Genomic DNA, 21,671 nt, shown 5'->3' with positions numbered 1-21,671 from the left:
ACAAGGGCTTGAAAGGTGCTAGCAGTCTGGGACTGTTTGTCATAAAAGCAAATACTCCACTCAAAAGGCCCCAAAAATATCACAGTATTAAGTAAAGCCCAATTCAGTAACTTAACATACAACACAATAAACCCAAGTTAACAAGGAAAATGTAAGATAAATTTTACGTAAACTACCTGTCATATATAGGGAGAGATACAGTTTAATAACCTTTATTTGCATGTCACTTTACAAAAAATTCTTCCATATGGATCACCTCATTTCATCTTCAACAAAAGCAGGGCAGACACTTTGAAAGGCCAGGAACCTTCTGGTGACTAATTCTACTTTAACAAAATAGATGGGTTTATTAATGGCAGTTATAAGATACTATGTTAATTTGTCTAAACGAGGGAAGTCACAAAAGGCAACTGTGCCCTTGTTTGAAGATGAAGGTAGAGGGCAGAAGGCTGCCAGTGAAGGGTCAACCACATGACACGGTTTAACTTTTCCCTGAAACTTCACTTCCAAATCTTCCCTCATGAGATGAGAACTCTCATCCTTCCATCTGCATCCCATAGGACCTCCATCTGAAGAACTGCCCTAATGCCTCCTAGTCCCATTGTCCCTTCCTACTGTGGTGGACAAACTTCATGATGTACCTATCACGATCCCCACCTTGTGAGGATATTGCCTCTGTGCAGTCCTCTGCCCCTTGAGGGTGGCTGGGTCTGGTGACTTGCTTCTCACCAGCTCACAAGAGCTATAGCCATATGGGGCTGTCACTTCTGTGACTGGACAGCACAGACTATGACTTCTATCTTGCTAGCTGACTCTCCCTCAATGGCTCTGATGAGCAAGCAGCCATGTGGGAGAGGCCCACAGGAACTGAGGGTGACCTCTGGCCTGCAGCCAGAGAAGCCAAGGCCTCAGTTCAATAGCCCACAAAGCAGTGAATCCCTCCCCAGCTGAGCTTTCCCATGACAGCAGCTTTAGGAGGCAAGGGTACCCTGATGCTGAAGCCCATGGAGCCCTGAGGCTGCAGCCTTAGCCACGCCCTTCTGAAATAATAAAGCTGTACTATTTTTAAGGTGAACAATTTTAAGACACTTACTTACGTTTATGGTCATTTGTTACAGCACCAATAGGTAATTTAACACACACAGCCCACCAGGCCCCCGTGATTTTGTTTCTTAACTTCAACTTGATCAATCATTTCCACCAGTGATCTGCATATATCATCAAAATTTCTGAAAGAATCATCTATCCTATCTCTATGCCTTTATTTTCTCAACTCACTGTCAAACTGACTAAACCAATTCCTTTTCCTTAGTCTTCTGTCTACTTTCTCTTGGCGCATTACGACTAATGCCCCATCCCCACACTCTGCATCCCGCTGTATATTCTTGTTGCTTACCACTCTGCCCATTCTTTCTCAGCCTCTACTTATCCTCACCCTCTGGTCACACCTGAATCTAAGAATCACCACGTTTCTGCCCCTAAGCCCCTTCTCTTCTCCCATGGCCATCTCACTCACTCCAAAGAGTTCTTCTAATGCTTTTGAAATGAAGGACTGATTCACTCATTCAAACACAAGACTTTGTTATGGACACAGTGACCCAATCATGAGCCAGCAAAACAAGGTCACTGCTTTCATGAAGCTTACCCCCACCAGGGCATGCTGGCACATTTGTCTGCCCCTCCAAATGGACCCACTGCCCTTTTCCACTCTGCCCTTGCCCAGGGGGCCAATCTCACAGACCTTAGCACCAGGGTTCCCGTGCCCTCTGAGAATATCAAGGAGAAAAAGGAGACAGGTTGATACAAATGACTCCCTGGTCCTTGACCCACATTTCCAATGTCCTGTTGTACATACATTTTCTTTTTTTTTTTTTTTAATATTTTTTTTTTTTTTTTTTTTTTAGTTCTCGGCGGATACAACATCTTTGTTGGTATGTGGTGCTGAGGATCGAACCCGGGCCGAACGCATGCCAGGCGAGCGCGCTACTGCTTGAGCCACATCCCCAGCCCGTACATACATTTTCTGAAGCTACACATTCACATCTAAAACAGAACAAGATACTTTTTCATATAGTCTGTCCAAAATATCTCTCCTGTGTTCCCTAATTCACGTTTGGCCTCACCAAACTCCCAGTTCTTGGAGTTTAAAATCTAGGAGTCATCATCCCACAAGGCCCACATTCAATCACTTACAAATTGTACGTTTGAGAGAGGAACAAACACATACACAATTCAGTCACACTAGCTCTTTCTTCAGTCTGACACCACCCAGAATTCTTGCCAGGAGTGACTTTCTCCGGACTCTAGTCCTTCCTGTTCACTCATTCACTCACTCAGCCAATATGCACTTACTACGCCCCGGTACTTCAGTGTCTGACCTCTCAAAATGAATGCCTAACTGAGAAAGAAACAGAAGCAAGCAAATCCAAAAGGAACTAAAATATGTTATGACCAGGAAACCCAGAGTGCTCTGGTAAAAAAGGAAGGGTGCCCAATCCAGTCTGGAAAGAAGTAAAGCCAAGAAGAATCATCAAGAGCATATGTGAGCTTAGTATCTGTGTTCTGAAGGAAGGCTACCTTCCACATTAAGCAACAGCAGTGTGCAAGGCCTGCAACCACGAAGAAGTAGGAGACCCTGACACAATCAGACACTAAAAAACTTAGCATGCTGTGTGTGGGGTCCAGTTGTGTGTGTGTGGAATGGAGGAAGCTTAAGAGGCAAGCTGGTGGCCCAAGCAGCACCTTGAAGGAGAATCAGCTTTATCCCATCAGTAGATTTAAAAAAAAAAAAAAAAAAGTAAAAAAAGTTTTGAGAGCCTCTCCCTGAGCAGTTCCTCAGGCGGCCTTCACAGGCCTGCATCTGGGCCTACCTGCTCTTCCAGGCCTATCCTTCCATCAAGCTCTTTGCACTCTAGCTGCCCCAAGGCCTTTCCTGGCATTTTCTTTGCTCCGTTTCCTCCTGGAATTTCTCCTCCAACGGTCAATGTTACCAGGTCAAATTCCACCTCCTCCAAGAAGACTTTCCAGCTCTTCTGAGAACCTCACACCAGCAGTCTGAGCTGCCTCAGTCAGATACAGCCACACCAGCCCCACTTCTGCCCAACAAGCTTCTGGATTAATTTAAGATGTAATGAAGTGAATCCTGACATCAATGACTAGGGAAAATGTTCAAAAAAATATTGTTTGCCAGTGCTGCATTTCTAAGTAGCCAATCCTAGAAGCTCACAAAGAAATAACTGTTTCTGAATTATAAGAAAACAACCAATCAAAACCCCTAGATTCCTGCATGTTTTCATGTGAGTATCTCTAAATAAAAATAGCTAGTAAGTAAGCAAGCTCAGAAAGATCAGATAACCTGCTCAGTCCCAAGGCACTTAAGGGGCAGAGTAAAAGACCATAGCCAGGTCTTCAGACACTCTTTCCCAAAAGCTGTACACAGCCAGAATGGACTCAACCATCTCCACACATCTCACCAATCAGCTCACTCAATCACCTGGAATTTCCTTCCCTAATTCTTCCCTCAAGTAATCCCCATGTTCCTCCACAGTTGTGCTCACAAAGCCCCCAACCTCTCACTCAGTGAGTCAATCCCATGGTAATGCACCACACTGCCTTCACACCTCACCTTGGGGACATCACATCCAGCTGTTATTTCACATGGCATCCTGATTAAGGTGGGTCTCGCCATTAGCTCCATGAGGACAGGGGCTGACTCTGTCCTCCCATGCCTGGCACAAATAGGCATTTTGTTATTATCTGTTGAGTACACAAAAACTCAAAAACACAATAATAACTGATGTTCACATGGTGCCTTCTGATACCTCCAACAATAAGAACTGCATGAATTTCAACATCACAATTTTAACATATTCTGACTCTTTGATAATTAAATATCCATACATGTAATCTGCTAATTTTCTTAGAAGAATGTGTCTTAACCAAAACAATCTATTTTTTTCTACACAGGCATGGCATCAGCAAACTTTCACATCAAAAGAACACAAACATCAAGAAGTCACCCTATGATACTGGCACAAAAACAGACGTGAAGACCAACGGAACAGAAGAGAAGACACAGAGACAAACCCACATAAATACAATTATCTCATACTAGAAAAAGGCACCATAAACGTTGGGAAAAAAAAAATCGCCTCTTCAACAAATGGTGTTGGGAAAACTGGAAATCCATATATAGTACAATGAAATTGAACCTCTCTCTCTCACCCTGCACAAAATTCAACTCAAAGTGGATCAAGAACCTAGGCATTAGCCAAGAGACTCTTCACCTACTAGAAGAAAAAGTAGGCCCAAATCTCCATCATGTTGGCTTAGGAACCAAATTCCTCAACAAGGTTCCTAAAGTGCAAAAAGTAAAATCAAGAATCAATAATTGGGAAAGTGTCAAATTAAAAAGCTTTCTCACAGCAAAAGAAACAATCAAGAATGTGATTAAGAATATGAGAGCCTACAGAATGGGAGAAAATCTTTGCTACCTGCACCTCAAATAGAGAATTGATCTCCAGAACATACAAAGAACTCAAAAAACTTCACACAAAAATAAATAAATAAATAACCCAGTTGATAATTGGGCAAAGAAACTGAACAGGCACTTCAGAGAAGAAATACAAATGGTCAACAAATATATGAAAATGTATTCAACAACTAGAGAAATGCAAATTAAAACCAGACTTGAAGTTACATCTCACTCCAGTCAGAATGGCAATTATCAAGAATACAAACAGGGCTAGAGATGTGGCTCAAGCGGTAACGTGCTCGCCTGGCTTGCGTGGGGCACTGAGTTCAATCTTCAGCACCACATAAAAATAGACATTGGGTCCACTGAAAACTGAAAAATAAATATTAAAAAAATTCTCTCTCTCTCTCTCTCTCTCTCTCCCCCCCCTTTAAAAAAAAGAATACAAATAATAAATGTTGGCAAGAATGTGAGAGAAAAGATTCACTCTTACTCTGCTGGTGGGATTGCAAATTGGTGCAGTATGGAAAGTAGTATGGAGATTCCTTAGAAAACTTAGAATGGAACCACCATTTGACCCAGTTATCCCACTCCTTGGTATATACCCAAAGGACTTAAAGTCGGCATACTATGGTAACATAGCCACATCAATGTTTACAAAAGCTCAATTCACAAGAACCAACCTAGATGCCCTTCAACAGATGAAAATGTGGTATATTTACACAATGGAATATTACTCAGCTATAAAGAACAAAATAATGGCATTTGCTAGTTAATGGATGAAACTGAAGACTACTGTGTTAAGTGAAATAAGCCAATCCCAAAAAATCAAAGGCCAAATGCTCTTTCTGATATGTGGAAGCTAACACATAGTAAGTGTGGGGGAGGAAAGAACAGAAGTTCACTGGTTTAGATAAAAGGGAATGAAGGGAAGGGAAGGTGGGATGAGAATAGCAAGGACAGTAGAATCAATCAAACGTAACTTTCCTATGTTCATATATGAATACATGATCAGTATTCATGAAACTCCACTTTGTGTATAACCACAAGAATGGGATCCTAATTAGAATAAGTTACTAATACTCCATGTATGCATAATATGTCAAAATACACTCTACTGGGGGCTAGGGATGTGGCTCAGAGGTAGAGTGCTTACCTAGCATGTGTGAGGCACTGGGTTCAATTCTCAGCACCACATAAAAATAAACAAACAAAATAAAGCTATTGTGTCCATCTACAAGTAAAAAAAAAATACACTCTATTGTCATGTATATCTAAAATAATTTTTTTTAAAAAAGAAGAAGAAGAAGAAATCACCTATGGGCTATATAGGCAGCTAGCTGCTCTCCTAGAACCTACAAAGTCCAATTTCAGCCTGACAGTGACTGCAATGATCACCGAGGCAACTTTCTGTATTAGAAAAGTGAAACAGGGCTGGGGATGTGGCTCAAGTGGTAACGCGCTCGCCTGGCATTCAAGGGGCGCTGGGTTTGATCCTCAGCACCACATAAAAGTAAAATAAAGATGTTGTGTCCACCGAAAACTAAAAAAGAAATATTAAAAAAAAATTCTCTCCCCCCCCATCTCTCTCTCTCTCAAAAAAAAAAAAAGTGAAACAATTGCATGTTTTTAAGGTGAGATGCTGGGGTTAGCCAGGAGTTTCTCAACTTACAGATTCAAAAAAAAGGATTTTAACTCCCCAAATAGATATAGATTAAACACATCCCACTAGTCTTTTTGGTAGAAATTGACAAGCTGCAGTCACAAAGATGGAGATTAACAAGTGTCAGCAAGGATGTGGAGATACTGGAATCCTCAGGCATCACTGGTGGAATACAACATAACACTGTTACTATGGAGAACAATTTGGCAGTTTCTTGAAAAGGAGAACACAATAAACACACGACCCGGCAATTCCATGCCTAGGTATCTTACCTAAGACAACTGAAAGCATTTGTCTGCAAAAAAAATTGTTCTTTAATGTTCATAGGAAATTTTTCATAATAGTCAAAAAGCAGAGTATTCAAATGTCCATCAATTGGTGAGTGGATAAACAAAATGTGGTATATCCTTACCATAAAAAAAAAATTCAGTCATAAAAGGAATTAACTAATGATGCGTGCTACAACATGAATGAACTTTGAAAACATTATGCCAGGACCAGAAATGTAGCTCACTTGCCTAGCATGGGAAAGGCACTGGGTTCAATCCCCAGCACTGCCAAAAATTGAAAAGGGAAGGGAAAAAAAAAATAAAAAAATTCTTTATGTACTGGGTGTATAGTTCAATGTCAGAGCACTTGCCTAGTATGCACTAGACTCTGGGTTTAAATCCCAGCACTGAAAAAAAAGAAAACATTATGCCAAGGTAAATACACCTATCACAAAAGAACAAATACTGTCTGGCTCCATTTATATAAAAGGTCCAAAATAGGCAAATCCACAAAGACAGCAAGTAGATTAGTAATTGCCTAGCAGAGGGAAGAGTTGGGAGTGACTGCTAATGGGCACAGATTTTCTTTTTGGATTGATGAACATGAAGTATTAGTGGTGATAGTTGTGTAACCACATAAATGTAGTACAAGCCACTAAACTTTTAAAGGGTAAATGAATTATATTTTAATAAATTGTTGTTTTACAATTTATTTAAAAAGAATCAAATCCATTTAACTACAACTACTTTAGTGATTGTTTCCCTAAAACATTACATACTCTCCTCTTCTGTTAAAAAAGATAATCCAAAACTCTGCTTTCTGAATACTGGATACTCCAGGTCCTAACTGCGAAACCTCAATTCCTAACCACTGTCAATTCAGGTAGTTCCATGCTGTAGAGGCCCTCAGCCCTCACTCAGGACCTCCAAACCTGTTCTTTCACAGGCTTCCCATTTTCTATAATTCCTTCTACATGAGAAATTACGGGAAAAGAGACCAGAGGAAGGAGGCCGGCTGAAGGTGCACTGACAGGGTACAGAGGCGGCCGAAGGCCTTTGCAGAGGCTGCTCCTGGGTTCCCCATCATGCTCACAGGGAAGGCAATGTCTCCCTTTCTTCTTAACCTTTTAAGCTTACTAGTCCACAACCAGGAGAAAGGGGAGCTCACCTGAAATGTGAGCCCTCACATGATACGGACATTCCCTTTCACTGCCTATTCTACCTGAGAACCCTGCAGGGCACAGACTGCACTGAGGGTGGCATTCCTGCTCTGCAACCATTCAAAGCACAAGCTCTGGGACAGTTCTGACACCCTTTGCTGATGTACTCTACACACACTCAAGCTGACTGACTGAGGACGCTTGGCCTCCTATCTATAGCTACAATGAACATTTTTCTCTGCAAAAAGTTTAATCACTATAGCAACTAAACACAAGAAAGCCACTTAGAAGTCAATATCCTTTCTTTTATACTGCACGTCGAGGGAGATAGATGCAGTCTGAGGTGCCAGGCCCCCTGCTATCATACTCTTCTCACACAAAGTCCTCTCAGCCTAACCCCTAAATGATCAGCAGGCCACTAACCCTAACCAGCCCCATGGAAACAGAGCAACTTGCTGAAAGGAGTCAGTCCAATTCTGTCTTGAGTATTTTCATACTGGGCTGTCAAAGTGGAGTCGGATGATGGGAAGCAATGGAACCATGACTGGGGCCATGACAGGCTATACCTGCATGCAACTGAAGCAAGGAAAGCAGAGGAGAAAGCCAATCTGCAAGGAGAAACGGGAGAGAAGAGACAAAGGGCACAGCAGAAACAGGAGCCTTGGCATCCACAGATCTCTGCTTAGCCCAACACATCTCTAGAGAGGACAACCAGACACTCCAGTTCTGGCCAGTTCCCAGAATCTCCCACTGCACTTTAGTGTCTGTCCTAGAGGCTGAGACTTCTTAGCCTAGAACTGCCCCACTTGACCTAACCTGAGTAGCTGGAATCCCTGCAATTCAAACTGTTCTAATTTAAAGTAAGGCATCAATACCAAACAATCTACTTTCCAAGTATCCACTATGAGCCTCAAACTTTTCTGAATGAACCAGCCAATCCTCTTAACAATTATAAATACTACAAATACAAAAATCCCACTTTTTTTGTATCACTTTCTGTATAAAAGAATCTCAGGGCCTGATTACCATCATATAGTGTGTGTGTGTGTGTGTGTGTGTGTGTGTGTGTGTGTGAGTGTGTGAGAGAGAGAGAGAGAGAGAGGGGGGGGGAGATTTTTGACAATTTACTTAAGAAACAATCTCCAACCTTGGGGTGATGACAATACTGCCATATATTCATTCACTCTTGAGAATTGTTTAGATACTTTGCTCATTAGATGTTTAATTCATTTGAAAATTACCCTTTCTTTAATGGTGGCAAAATATACCCAACATAAATTTTAGCCATTTTTGAGCATACAATTTAGTGGCAGTAAGTACTTTCACATGGTTGTACACCATCACCACTAACCATCTTTTATTTTTAAAAGCATTCTGAAAATCATGAGTTTTTTTCTCTTTATTGAGCAAATGGTTCTATCTGCTCCTTCATCAAACGACAAGGGCAAGAACCTCATCAGGGCAGTACTGGGTAGGTTGGTGAGCAAGGTAGCAAAGGCATCCATCACAACTTGGAGCAGCACCAAAACAGCTAAATCCATCCTCAGCTCCTCAGACAGAGGCAAAGAGACTAAAAATACTTGGAGACGACAGATCATAGAGCTGCCAAGAATATTTCTCCTAAGCAGAGAGGTCACCACTATCATATCTGCATCAGGAGGTCCTCACACAAGAGGCAATGTGTCACAATAGAATATCAAACTCAGTACAGAAAGACTGATGCTTCTTTGCTCCCAGAATGTCTGCAATAAGTTTGTGGGCTTTAAATTTGGTCAAGTAATCTATAATCAACTTCTGGAGGAGCCCTAGGAAGAAAGACAAGTACTTCAAAGCTCCGAGTGCCCACTCACCACCTTTCGACTTGTTACAGCGTTCTTTTTAGCACAACAGCCTCCATCAATAATACTAAATGAAGAAGAAACCTCCATCAAAGCTTTGTCAAAGTAAATGATTCGGCCAACACATTTTATGATGGCAGAAATGGAAAGGACAGGCAGGGAAGTTTATAAGAACACCAGGAACTTTAACTTGCCTTCAGTATCTTTAAATATTGGGAAAAAAAACTTTCAAAGATGAATTATGTTCAAAGGCCCCCCAAACACCAGGCCTATCATTGCCCAGGGAGTATGTCCAAGCAAAGATCCTAAATAATCAATTATAGTGGACCCTCAGCAACTCCCCAATTCACATGACAGAAAGAGTCTTTTATTTACTGAATTACTGGCAATCAATACATTTTAATAAGTGATATTAATCAAACCCAAAAAACACAACTAAATGAGTATAAACACTATCTTGAATGTAAAACACCTAAGATTAGCAAATATTTTTTAATCTGTAATCATCTATTATTTAAGTCTATTTCCTAAAATTATGAACCCTCATCTGTAACTGAATAAAACCTTAAATCTATCATAGAGAATAACTAGGAAGACTGAACATTTCTGTTTCACATTTTCTATTAAAACTCCTAAAAATTTTTTACATTTCCTAAATACTCACAATATAGCAGACAGAAGATGTTTAAAAAAAAAATTAGCCCTCTATGTACACTGGAAAGGAGGTACCTCAGTAGCAATAGTTCAAATTCCTCCTACACAGCTTGAAGCTACATATTTCTTCTTGATCTGGAGCAAGGACCCCAAAAAGAAAAGCAACAGCTACACAAAACAGCTGCATACCAGGAAATTCAAGATGTGAAGGGAAGTTCCATAATCCAACCTCACCTTCTTATCATCTTAAGAAAGAACAGAATGACTTCAGAGATCATTTCTAAGACCACCCAACACATGAATCCCTCAAAATCATTATCAACTCATTCTACCACAGCTGAGGTCTAGGAAAGGCAAGACAAGGAGATGCTGGCCAAGAATGAAGAGCAATAAACGGAGCAGACCAATTCTAGTAAGAACAAGAAGATGCAGAGTCTGAGAAGAGATAAGGCTCCTTTGCTCTCCTGGCCCATGGAAGTGACAACAAGGATGACTGCAGAAAACACACTGCTTAAAGGGTCCATTGTCCTGCTGGACTACATTCCCAGCTACTAAAAGGAAAAAGTATTGGACACGAATCAAAGAGGACTTGTTTTAAAAGCTCTGGGAAACCTAAACCCTCCATGGCCAGAAGACTTAACCTATTACTTGCCCATGGTATGACAATAATGACAATGCTAATCCCACATCAGTGTTTCAAACATTGTGAAACCTGCCATCACAATCCACAACTGTCCAGAAATCCAACAGAGGTAATTTTGAAAACTAGAAAGGTTTTACACAGACCCTTCAACATTAAGTCTTTCTTTGATGTTACTTGCAAATAATTGTATTTATAGGGAAAAAATATTTATAATAGCAACACTAGTTCTTAGAGAAAATAACAAGTCATTTAAGTCTTCAAATGCACATCCACATGCTATTTGATTTCATTTTCTTTTTCCCAGTACATCTATTTAAAGAACAAAGCTAACACAGAGACCACTCATCCGTTACCCCTCAGACAACTTATTGAACCTAAAAAGCACAAAGCTCTAGTTCTATTTAGAGATGGAGAGAGAGTATCTATGAGGTATCGCTAGAGTAACATGTATTAACAAGATCCTAGATACAATCCCCAGCAAGGGGATAGGATAGGATAAATGCATATCAATCCAAATGGACACAGTTTGAATCATCTACTAGAACCATGAAATATAAGTGAACTAAAAGGTACTTCCTAAAAGTAATACATTTTATTTCTAAATATTCTTGACAATTAAATATACAGAAAGTCAGCAAACTCTCAAGAAAGCAGAGAAAATGAACTTTCTTATAGCTCACCATTCATCAACCCCAAGAGGCTTGAATGCCAGAGGCCAGAGGCCCAGCCTCCAACTTGGCCCTAAAGAGTAATCTCCAAGTAAGATTTCTTCAAAAACTGTCCTCACACAGCACTAAATTACAAGCAGTGACCTCCCTGGAAGAGATGCTGGAGTCCACAACCACAGGAAATATAGTCTAGGGGAGATGAAATCAGACTCCAACACATGGGGTGCTACACCAGTTCTATAATAATAACAATAATGTATGAAATATATGCATTAAATAATAGTTATTTAAAATATTTTAATTTCCTCCCAAAATCCAAATTCATTCCAAAAGTAATTTGTGTAGGACATAATTTAATCTCCAGGCCTAACCTCGGTGAAATAATGTACCAGTTCAGCCAAATGATAAAAGAAATGCTACTTTATAACAAAGAAGCTACATATACCACACAGCACTCTGAACTTCCACCAAGAAAAAAAAAATTTTATCAGTATGTTCACAACACAGTTCAATCCACAAAATCATGAGATAATTAAACTGACTGTTTTTAGATTTTAATCTGTTTGGCCAGGAACCTTATCCAAACTGCATTGATGCAAATCAGCATGAGCAACTACAGTGCTATTGAAATAACTCCGATGTCTTATCTTTTGTTTTACCTTTTACGGTTGGTTGATTTATGGGCTGACTGATGGTAAACTGATCTGTGCATGTGCCAGAAGTTAGCTCAGGAATACAAACCAAGAAAACAGGCTTAGAAGAATCGAATCCATGAATGAAAATGCTGACGTCATAGTTCAGTTCCCAGTAGAGCTGAGAGTAGTATGCAAAGAATCTGTGGATCTTTGGAGATGTTAAATCACCAAAGTCATTTAAAAAAGAAGAAGAAATGGCCATTTTCTGCTCAGAATGAGGGAAGGGGAAAGAGGGGAGAAAAACTGTATTAACAATCTTTTTCCTAGACCAAAAATGAAAAATACACAAACATATATGACACTAACTTCTAAACTATAAAACTGTTTAATACCATTAATGTTAAAAGTAGCATTTTTTAAAAACAAAGTTACTGTATCTCTAAATAAGTGGGACATAATTCCCATCCCAATTTTAAATCTTTCACCCACTACATAGCCTTTTAAACAAGAGCACAGTAATACAGCTAGAGTAACCTGACTTCACCACACAACACTGACTTGTATTCTGAATATGACAGTAGAATTCAAAGACAGAGGCAAGCTGCTGGAATTTTTATGTGAGGAAGGAAAAAAAATGTTTTTATACAATGATGTAAGATAAACTTACAAAAAGATATTAAAAAATTTTGATTTATTTAGAACTATTAAAAGTGGCTAGTGGTAGGGATTGTTCACATTTTTCATCTCTTGGCAGAACTGAAAAATACAACTAGTAATACGAACTTCTGTAAACTTTAGACACAATTTACTAACATCCTTTTATTCAGAACACTTAAGTTACTGATTCCTAGATTCCTAATGTTTCCCAGGAAATTTAAGATTATTACATTCTTAGAAAATAACACTGACCCTCAGCTCCTTCATAACCTTTCCAAAGCACAAAACTACAAGGACATTCTCTCTTCTCAACATTTGTACAGCTTAAAATAGCATTCACCCCAAATGGATTTTTTTTAATTTAAGCAATAAACAATTTTGCCAATAAACATTTTAAAAAGAAGATCTTATTAAGTTAAAATGCAAACATGCCAGTTTTATCTGTAAATCTAAAATGTTAAAAGAGATCATCTCACATTTCCACCACAAATATCTTTGATAGAACATCACTACCCCCTTGTGGATTTGCAATAAAAAAATCCTTATCTTGAATCTTTCTTTACTTTGCAAATGCTAAACTTACATCAAAGTTTACATTTTCTTCATTAAGAATGGCTTTTATTTCAATTGTTTCCTTAAAAGAGAGGGGGGAAAAAAGGATATTTTAAAATAACCAATCCTATCAATTTATTTGTCTTCTAAATGCCCCATTTGGAAGAGCAGTCTTTCTACAATATGCATGTGTCGATTTCAAAATAGTAACCACATCAACATTCCATTTTTTCTTAAGAGTATTTCAATTCACACTTCCAAATACCACTTTGAGATTATTTTTAATCATAAATAGGTAATTGTTTCACAATAGCATTTTTTTTGCTTCCTATTTGATAATTTCATACTTCATACCAATTTCTTATTATCTCCCCCAAATGATTTGATATCCAAGTGCCTAGAAAACCAGTGAGGCATACACATACCCAGAAATGACTGTTCAGAAAAGGACTAAAAACAAAGTCTAAATTTTTAAAAGAGAAATTCTTCATTGTATTAATATACCTTCAGAAATAACAACTGGCAATCTAAATCAACTTTGATGGCTTGATGAAGAAAAAAAAGATAATTCCTGTTTTTTCAAGAATTTATATCAAGAATAAGCAAAGTCTTTTTTTTTTTAATTGTTGAAAAGAGATGTATCCACACATCATTCTAATATAACACACAGATACATCCTATTGGATGTAAAAGAAAAACAGAATTACATATCTGGCTTATCCCTCTTTACAAACCCTAAATTTAGTTGAAAATGTAAATCATTATTGCAATAATGACTAGGATGCACAGAGAAGTCAGTCACAGGCTATACTATCACCACTGGAAATCAGCTCTCCACTCTCTCACCAATATTGAACACAAAAGTAGGGATAATAAGTTACCACTATTTATTCCAATGGGTTAGTGAGAATAATGGGGGAAACTAACACACTTTGCAGGTTTTACCTTGTAGTAACTGATAAAGAAAAATGGAAGAGATACTGCATGGCCTATTGAATGAATGAATGCTGAGTGTCCTAAAAGGCTTTTCGCATGTCAACCCCACTAGACTACATATCCAAAAGTCATACACCTGTCCAAAGCTAGCAACTGAAGTGTAGAGCAGGAGCAATCAGAGATGGCCTTCGGGGTGTTGTGCTTTTGTTCAGGATTTTGTTGCTATGGTTGTTGTTTTGTTTTGTTGGCATTTGTTTTTTTTTTGTTGTTGTTGTTTAATTGGAGAGAGAGCATGGGAAGGTATTTTATTTTAGATGGCATGAGGAAGTGAGGTAAGAGGTAAGAGCAATACCACTTAGTCTCCATGTTTAAAACTGTGAAGAACTCAGTCCCAAGCGTTCTTCAAAGACATGTGACTCTGTGCATAAAACTATACTGCAGAAAGCAAAGTGATAATACAGCTAGCACATCTCCCTCAAAGTTACCCCCTGCTAACTGGATCAGGAAGGGATACGGTTCATGTCTTGAGGGGCCTGGATAGACTGGACCAAAAAAAAAGAGCAAAGAAGTCATGTATAAGAGAAAAAGAATAAGCAAAACACTGGATGAATGCAGAAGAGTCATCACAAACTATCTCTGGTCTTTCTACCTTATGCTTTTCAATCAGCTCAAAGTAAATAAACAAAACTCTTAAAAAAAAAATAAGTAAAAGGGTAAGAGAGAGACCTGATACTTGACCTCTCTTTGCAGTGGCGAATATAATATTTAGGTCCAGGATAGTGAAGTTAAAAAAAAAAGATCAGGAAACATTACCAATCTTTACACAAGTAGGCCTGTGACCTTCAACAAGCCATGGTTTTCAAAGCAGAAAGATGTCCTACAACCTAAAAATTATATAGCCATACTGATAGCAAGGGGTGGGGGGCTTTACTTTGTCCCACCATATTAAAAATCAAGGACTGCTAACCATTGTCAATATATATAGAAATAGACTTTCCTTACAAATACATGATCAATATCACAGGGTGGCAAGTAGTTTCTAATGACTGAATGGTAATGAGTTTGGTCAAAGAACTGATGGATACATCCATAGATGCACCAAACAAAAGGTTCTGTTAGTGTCTGATCAACCTATATCCTGAACCAGATTGGGTATTCAAAAAAAAAAGAAAGGTCATACTACATTCTAGAAAACAGAGCGATGGCCATATACTCTCTACTCAAATTATACAGCCAAGAAGTAGAACAAGAAACACTTCTGAGTCTCACCCTCAAACACATGGAAGACTAAAGACAATACCAGCCTAGGCAAAGTAACACTGGAAAGGACCCCATTTTCTTGTAAACAAAGGCTCCAAAGACATAGTATATGTGTTGGCTGTACCCAAAGAAATGTACTAATATCAAGCCAAAGAGAAAGAGAAAAGCTGACTTAATAGAGAAACGAACAAATTTACAAAATCCTACATGTAGAGGCCCAGAAGCCTTGAAGGGCTCAGTGTTTCACCTCAGATGATTTCCAGTTACAAATACCACTGTCATCCCTTGCTGGAACTTAAATTCCATGCCATCTACCTATCTTAGGGAGATAAGAAGGAACCATGCTTTGTCTACAGGACAAAGGGGATGGAAAGCAGCCCCTTTACACTAAAAGACAGAAAGGCTATAAATGAAATATATCTACAAGTGCTTTCTATAACAACAAGGGCAGTAGAGAAACCTGCTTATGCAAGGAAGAGGAAAAGGAAAGATTAAAGACGAGAAACAGAGAAAACGGAAAGACTTTAAAGAAGAGAAAGAGAGGTAGGATTTAATTAATCTAAAACATCCCAAAAGGGCAAGCTAAGTGATTCCAGAAGATACTGAACACTGTAGGAAATGATCTGTATAATGGAAACACAAAAGAAGCACACATCCCTGTCACCAAAAGAACATTCACTCACACATTCACAACAACAGAGGACACTGCCAACCACATACCACAACCCTAACAATCCTACACCATAGTTTTTCACAGTAGTGAAATCCTAGCAAAACTGGCTTCTAAAATATATTATAGAGGGAGGTAATCTCATTTAAAGGAAGAAAAAAAAAACACACTCCAGATTAATTTTTATTATGATTATCATCACCACTAATATCTAATCTGCACCCAAGGAGAATCCACTGCTACTCACAAAAAAACAAACAAAAAAATACAAATAACAGCATATCAAAAAGCATAAAGAATAAAGTCACATAATAAACAAAAGCAGTGATAATGGTATCAAATATCTAATCTAAGAATGGTCATCACATTTAGGCATTAAATTTAGATATAACACTTTCTGGCAGCAAAAATTTAACAGCAGCTCATGTTATAGTTATCATATATTATACTGTAATATAAACCAGACCAGTTAATCAGAAGAGAAAAATGCTTTTCTAACACTTCCTTATATGAAGCATATATTTGATTTTATGTTCTATATAATATCTAACACAACGCTGCTGTTCAAATGTTTAATAAACATCCCAACCAATCATATACCTAAATGACCTGAAAGTTATGTCTAGACAATCAGATTAAGGTTGACTTTACTTTTCTCTCTCTCCTTCTCTATCTCACACACACCCACGGCCTAGAGGAAAGCTGTTCAATGCCTCTCCCAGTACACCCTCCACCCTCTTCTCCACCCCCACTCCTGCAGGGAGGAGGGAGAAAGCTCAACAGGATAGTACACTATTAGAGTATATTTTTGTAAGATTACAATCCAAAAAATTAAAATTCAGACAAAAATTGTACAAGACTTTATTAAAGACAAGTACAAGATACACTGAAATGTCATTCATACTAAAAGACTAACAAGATTCAATATGGTCTCACTTAAAATCACATAACCCCCACAGAGCTTTACACATAGTAGATGCCCAGAGTAAAGGGCTCCTGAGTACATGACTGCAATAATGGATTATGGGTATAAAAACAGCTTCTTCCCAAAAGGGCATATTCAAAGGCACCACAAGAGAGGCAAGTGGCACAACTACAGAAGGAAAATAAGAGAACATGAGAATCACCTTCTACTGCTTTCTCCATAAGGAAGTCAGAAAGAAGTACAACTGCACACAAAGGGGTATTCCTCAAACTCTAAGAAATGAGAAATGATGAATGGCCCAAAGTAAAGAAAACAGTGGGAAGAAATGTTAAGCCACAGAAGGGCTATCTCACCATCAGTCAAAAAGAATTCCAAACCCACCCACTCACATGAGACTACACTAGCATAAACAAAGATCTAAACCAATGTTTCCTGACTCTAAGAATGGACTGTTTTAGGGGGGAAGTCTATCATAGCCAGAGCCTAAAAACTAAAGAAACAGAAAATGTGGCTGAGCAGGATGTATAAAGATGTCTCTAAAAGCAATTAAGAACAACAATGCTACACTTTGAACAGGAAAAGCTGACCCAATCTGACCTTGAGGAAAGGCTGCCCTGTACACGTCAACATTCTGAATACACTGAAAAATGAGACAGAACAACCCAATGTTTCCCAGAAGCAGGGTAAGACAGGTCTTCAAGAAGACAAGGGAGAAGCAGCCACCGAAACTTGTCCCAAAATCTGGGAGATAAGAGGAGAAAGACTGATGTTCTAGCAGAAAACCAAACAGAAAAAAGGAAAGTGGTTAAGAGAACCCATGAAGGCTGGTTATCTACAAAAGAGCACCTTGCACTGGGGGAGTAGGAGGAAAAAGCCATTTCCAATCATCTATGAAGCCCAGTGACACAGAAAGCACAACTGTACTCAACTCAAGGTTGAGAACCCAACTTTAGACAGTAATATCCAGCACATTCCTGACTAACATCCACCACTCTGCCTTCCACTGTCCCAGTAGGGAGCTCCTTGTTCCACAGTGAAGACTCCCAAAGGCAGGCAGTGGCCTAGAGAAGGGCAAGAAAGAGCTACCATGGGAAATGAGATAACTCTTCTGGGTTTATGCCAACATACACCAGCAGGTATTTGACTTGATATTTCTAAGACTAACATTACCCCTAAAATACACAACTCGATCAAGCTGATTACAGATACAGTCAAAACAGCTTAAAAACTAAAAGAAATTCAAAAAGAAAAGCAAAAAGGAGGTCAAAAGCTCTTTCTGCCAACAGTTATCATACTCAATGGACAGTTCAATATTAACTGAATGGCAAAATCCAGCAGTCCAAACCCAGTGCTATCCAAACTTCTAAGTGGTTATATCTTCTTATTCAGGAAATCAAGGTTGAGTCTCCTTGCTAGGAAAGTGCTCCAAGGTCCAATTCTCACAGCCCAACAAACCCACTGAGGAGAGTAAGTATCCACACTAAGCCTGTCAAAAACACAGACTTTACTTCAGAGTGACAGCAGGGAAGGAGAGATGAAGACCAGGAGGTAAAACTCTAACCAGAGCCCAGCCCACAGGGCTCTCACCATTCCCCTTCCCCAGAGGAGAGGGGAAAAAAAAAAACACCTCAGGAATAATCCTCCTACCCTCTCAGGAAGTGGCAAGGGCCTTTCCAAATGTACCTTTTCCTAATTTAACAGCCTCTCTCCTTATTAAATGGCCAAAATCCAGCAGGAATATGTTTATGTGGCCTTTCCTTCCTACTTCTGTCACAGAGAAACAGATTCTTCTCACCCATTTCCTATCATTTGCCCAAAACACAGGAAACCTCCCTCCCCTACACTGCAATAAAGAAATAAATATAAGAACTTTTCACCCCATGGAGAAAAAGCAAAGAATACTGCCCCTAAATTCCGAATACTCATCCACACGCACTCTATGTTTCACATAAGCAGGGACATGGTGAACATTCAGGATGTCATTCTGCTTATTCAGTACAGTGCAAATGACAAATAAAAGAGTGGTGAAAACTGGCCATTTATCAGTGATTCTTCTTCTGATTCTCCTAAGCCTGAACAGTTACCAACAAAAGTAATATATATATATATATATATATATATATATATATATATATATATATTCTTGCATGTTAACAGTCCCCTCACACACCCAAAGTGTAGAGCTAGTCACCTAATCCTTCTTTTTCTCTACATATGTAAAGAATATTATTTTATCTTTGCATACAGACCTATATGTATATATGTCAACAAATGAGTACAGCATCAAGATGATCTGTTTCACCAAAGAGAACCAGAGCAGCAGAAAATAGAAAGCATTCAAATTTCCCATTTGCCTAAAAGGTACAAAATCCAAAGAAATGTTTGGATCCCACAAGAGACACTACCAGGGCCAAAGGAAGGTTCTAGTACAACAAAGAGCACACAAGCTACCACTTCCCGAATGGCACGTGGGCGACATGGGTGTCTACACTCCCTATTCTGGATGGAAAGGCATATGGCTTCTCCTTACCCAGCCAACATGAATACAATTTGAGAAAATTAGAAAAAGTCAAGGTAACAGGCTCACTAAATATGGCTGACTAGGAAACAGAAGCCATAAGGAGGATATGAGTCCTCTCAAAAGAGAAATTGGAAAGTTTATTTCCAGGGTAGGTTCAAAGACACTTGAGTGTGGGACGTTCAAAGTCTGGTTCCTATTGCACAGAAGACAGTAATCAGAACACCAAAAGCCAAGTGCACACGACTCTTCTCCCAGTGGGATAGTGTCAACTGGTGAAGGTTGCCCCCCTCCGAAGATGCAAGAATCAACTAAAAGCAAAAATTACACCTTTGTTTTCCTCGGATGTGGGAGTAATTGTTGTGTCCCCTTTTTACTCAAGTGCTAGGCACAACGGAAGCCCTGTCCTACATCTCATTAGGGCACCCACCCTCAAGACTGGGAACTCAAAGGAGAAAGAACACATCAAGGTACATAGACAACTGGAGAAAGGAGCACTGACCATCCAGTTTTCTACCTAAGAAAAAGAGGGCAATTCAAAGGGTATTCAGGGAATGAGCTCACCCTAACCCAGGAAAGTGTGCGGAGAGTGCACACAATCTGAAGAAGTGTCTGCTCTCCCATTTAGAAATGACTTCAGAGCTGCACAGGCCCCCAGGATCACTGGGCGAGGAAAGAACAGCGGTGGCCCGAGTCCCCGAGTCCTGGCAAAAAGGGTCAACAGACAGAGTGCAGAGGCCCCAAAAGGTTCCATGGAAGGGAGAGGCTCAGACGGACCCCTATGCCAAGCGACGATCGGGGTCACCGAAGGTAAAGGGCAAGGGAGTGTGGAGAGCCTCACTAGCCACGGAAACCGAGACCCCACCCTCCAGGCTTCGAGGGTGCAAGGGCAAGAGTAGGATGTGCAGGGCGGTGAGGGGCGGGGATGCTGCGCAGGCCCCCTTCCCTCCCCGAGAGGCGAAGGGGGAGGGGTCACACGAGGCCCTCGGCCGAGGCACGCTCAGCGGGAGAGGGTCCCCCTGGCGGGGACAGGCGCGGGGACCCCCGCCTGCCTGGGAGGCGTCGGGGTGCCGGCGGGGGCTGCCAGAGTACGTCCGGCCCTGCCCGCCGCCGGGAGCAGGCGGCCCGCGAGGGCTGAGCGCCGCCGCTGCCGCCCGACGGGGAACGGCCCGAGCGGCCCGGCCGGGGCCAGGGGCCCGAGGCGGATAAACTTTCCGCCCCGCGGCCCCCACCCCGGGCCCGGCGCGAGGGGCGCGGGCTCCGCGAGCTCGCGAGCGGCGGGGATGCCCGGTCCGGGTGGGGGAGGCGCCGGCCCTCCGCGGCTCCTCCTCCTCGCTGGGCCCGGCCCCCGCCCCGCGCGCCCCCCGCCCCCCCCGGCCCAGCCCGCCCCCAGGGGTGGGGTGCGGGGCGCCGCGCTCCGTCGCCCCGCGAGTCACCTCAGGACTCGGCCGCGCTCCGCCCCCCCAACCCCGCCGGCCCCCTCCCCGGCCGGGGCGCCCGCCCGCCGCGCCCCCGCGCTCCCGCCCGGCGCCGCCGATGCCCGGGATGTCCGGAGGGGCCGCGTCCCGCCGCCCGCCAAGCCGCCCCCCGGGCCCTCGCGCTCCGGCTCTTACCTTCCGGCTTGTTTTCGGCAGCCATTTCCCCTCCGCGCGCCACATCCTCCTCCTCCTCGCGACCGGGACCCCGAGCGCGCGCCTCGTACCGCCGCCGCCGCCGGCCCAGCCACCCCGCCGCCGCCGCGCACCCGCCCTGGCCCCGCCCCGCGGCCCACGCACAGCGCCCATTGGACCGTGGGACTGCCACTCATTGCTCCCGCCGCCAATCACCCCGCATCAGGGGTCTCACTACTCTCCGGGAGGAGCGTCCTATCCATCTGACCCATTGGCTGGTCACCACCCCACGGACTAATCGTATTGGTCAAGAACCAACGCCCCCTCCCCACCCACTCCCAGGAAAGCCCGCCTTCCAGACCTAAACAAAGCTTTCTAGTGGTCAGGGCCTGAAAGAACGGCCCAATCAGAGTGGGGCCGATACGGAATATTTCCTCGAGGCCGGAACGTGGCATTTTCATTGGGCGTCACTACAGTGTTTCCCAAGCCGTCCAGACCAATCAAAGGGGGTTCCCGGAAATCGGGAGCGGCGGAGGGAA

At 41.5% G+C, this 21,671-nt stretch overlaps 1 protein-coding gene across 19 annotated transcripts in view; it reads right to left on the bottom strand.

The window, feature by feature from the left end:
* The window catches only part of Camta1 (calmodulin binding transcription activator 1), a 756,735-nt gene extending 735,391 nt beyond the window's left edge, over positions 1–21,344 (bottom strand). For 15 of the 19 annotated variants that reach the window (XM_078025166.1, XM_078025165.1, XM_078025169.1 and 12 more), the window contains exon 1: positions 21,136–21,344. In XM_078025166.1, coding sequence (XP_077881292.1) covers positions 21,136–21,329 — 194 coding nt within the window. In that variant the 5' untranslated portion in view covers positions 21,330–21,344. The remainder of the gene's footprint in view (positions 1–21,135) is intronic. The other 4 variants (XM_078025175.1, XM_078025172.1, XM_078025177.1 and 1 more) reach the window with 4 other exon arrangements.
* Positions 21,345–21,671: the final 327 nt, after the last annotated feature.

Source organism: Ictidomys tridecemlineatus, chromosome 11 (genome assembly GCF_052094955.1).
Source record: "Ictidomys tridecemlineatus isolate mIctTri1 chromosome 11, mIctTri1.hap1, whole genome shotgun sequence".
NCBI classification, from domain to species: domain Eukaryota; kingdom Metazoa; phylum Chordata; class Mammalia; order Rodentia; family Sciuridae; genus Ictidomys; species Ictidomys tridecemlineatus.
This window is presented reverse-complemented; position numbering and strand designations above follow the sequence as displayed.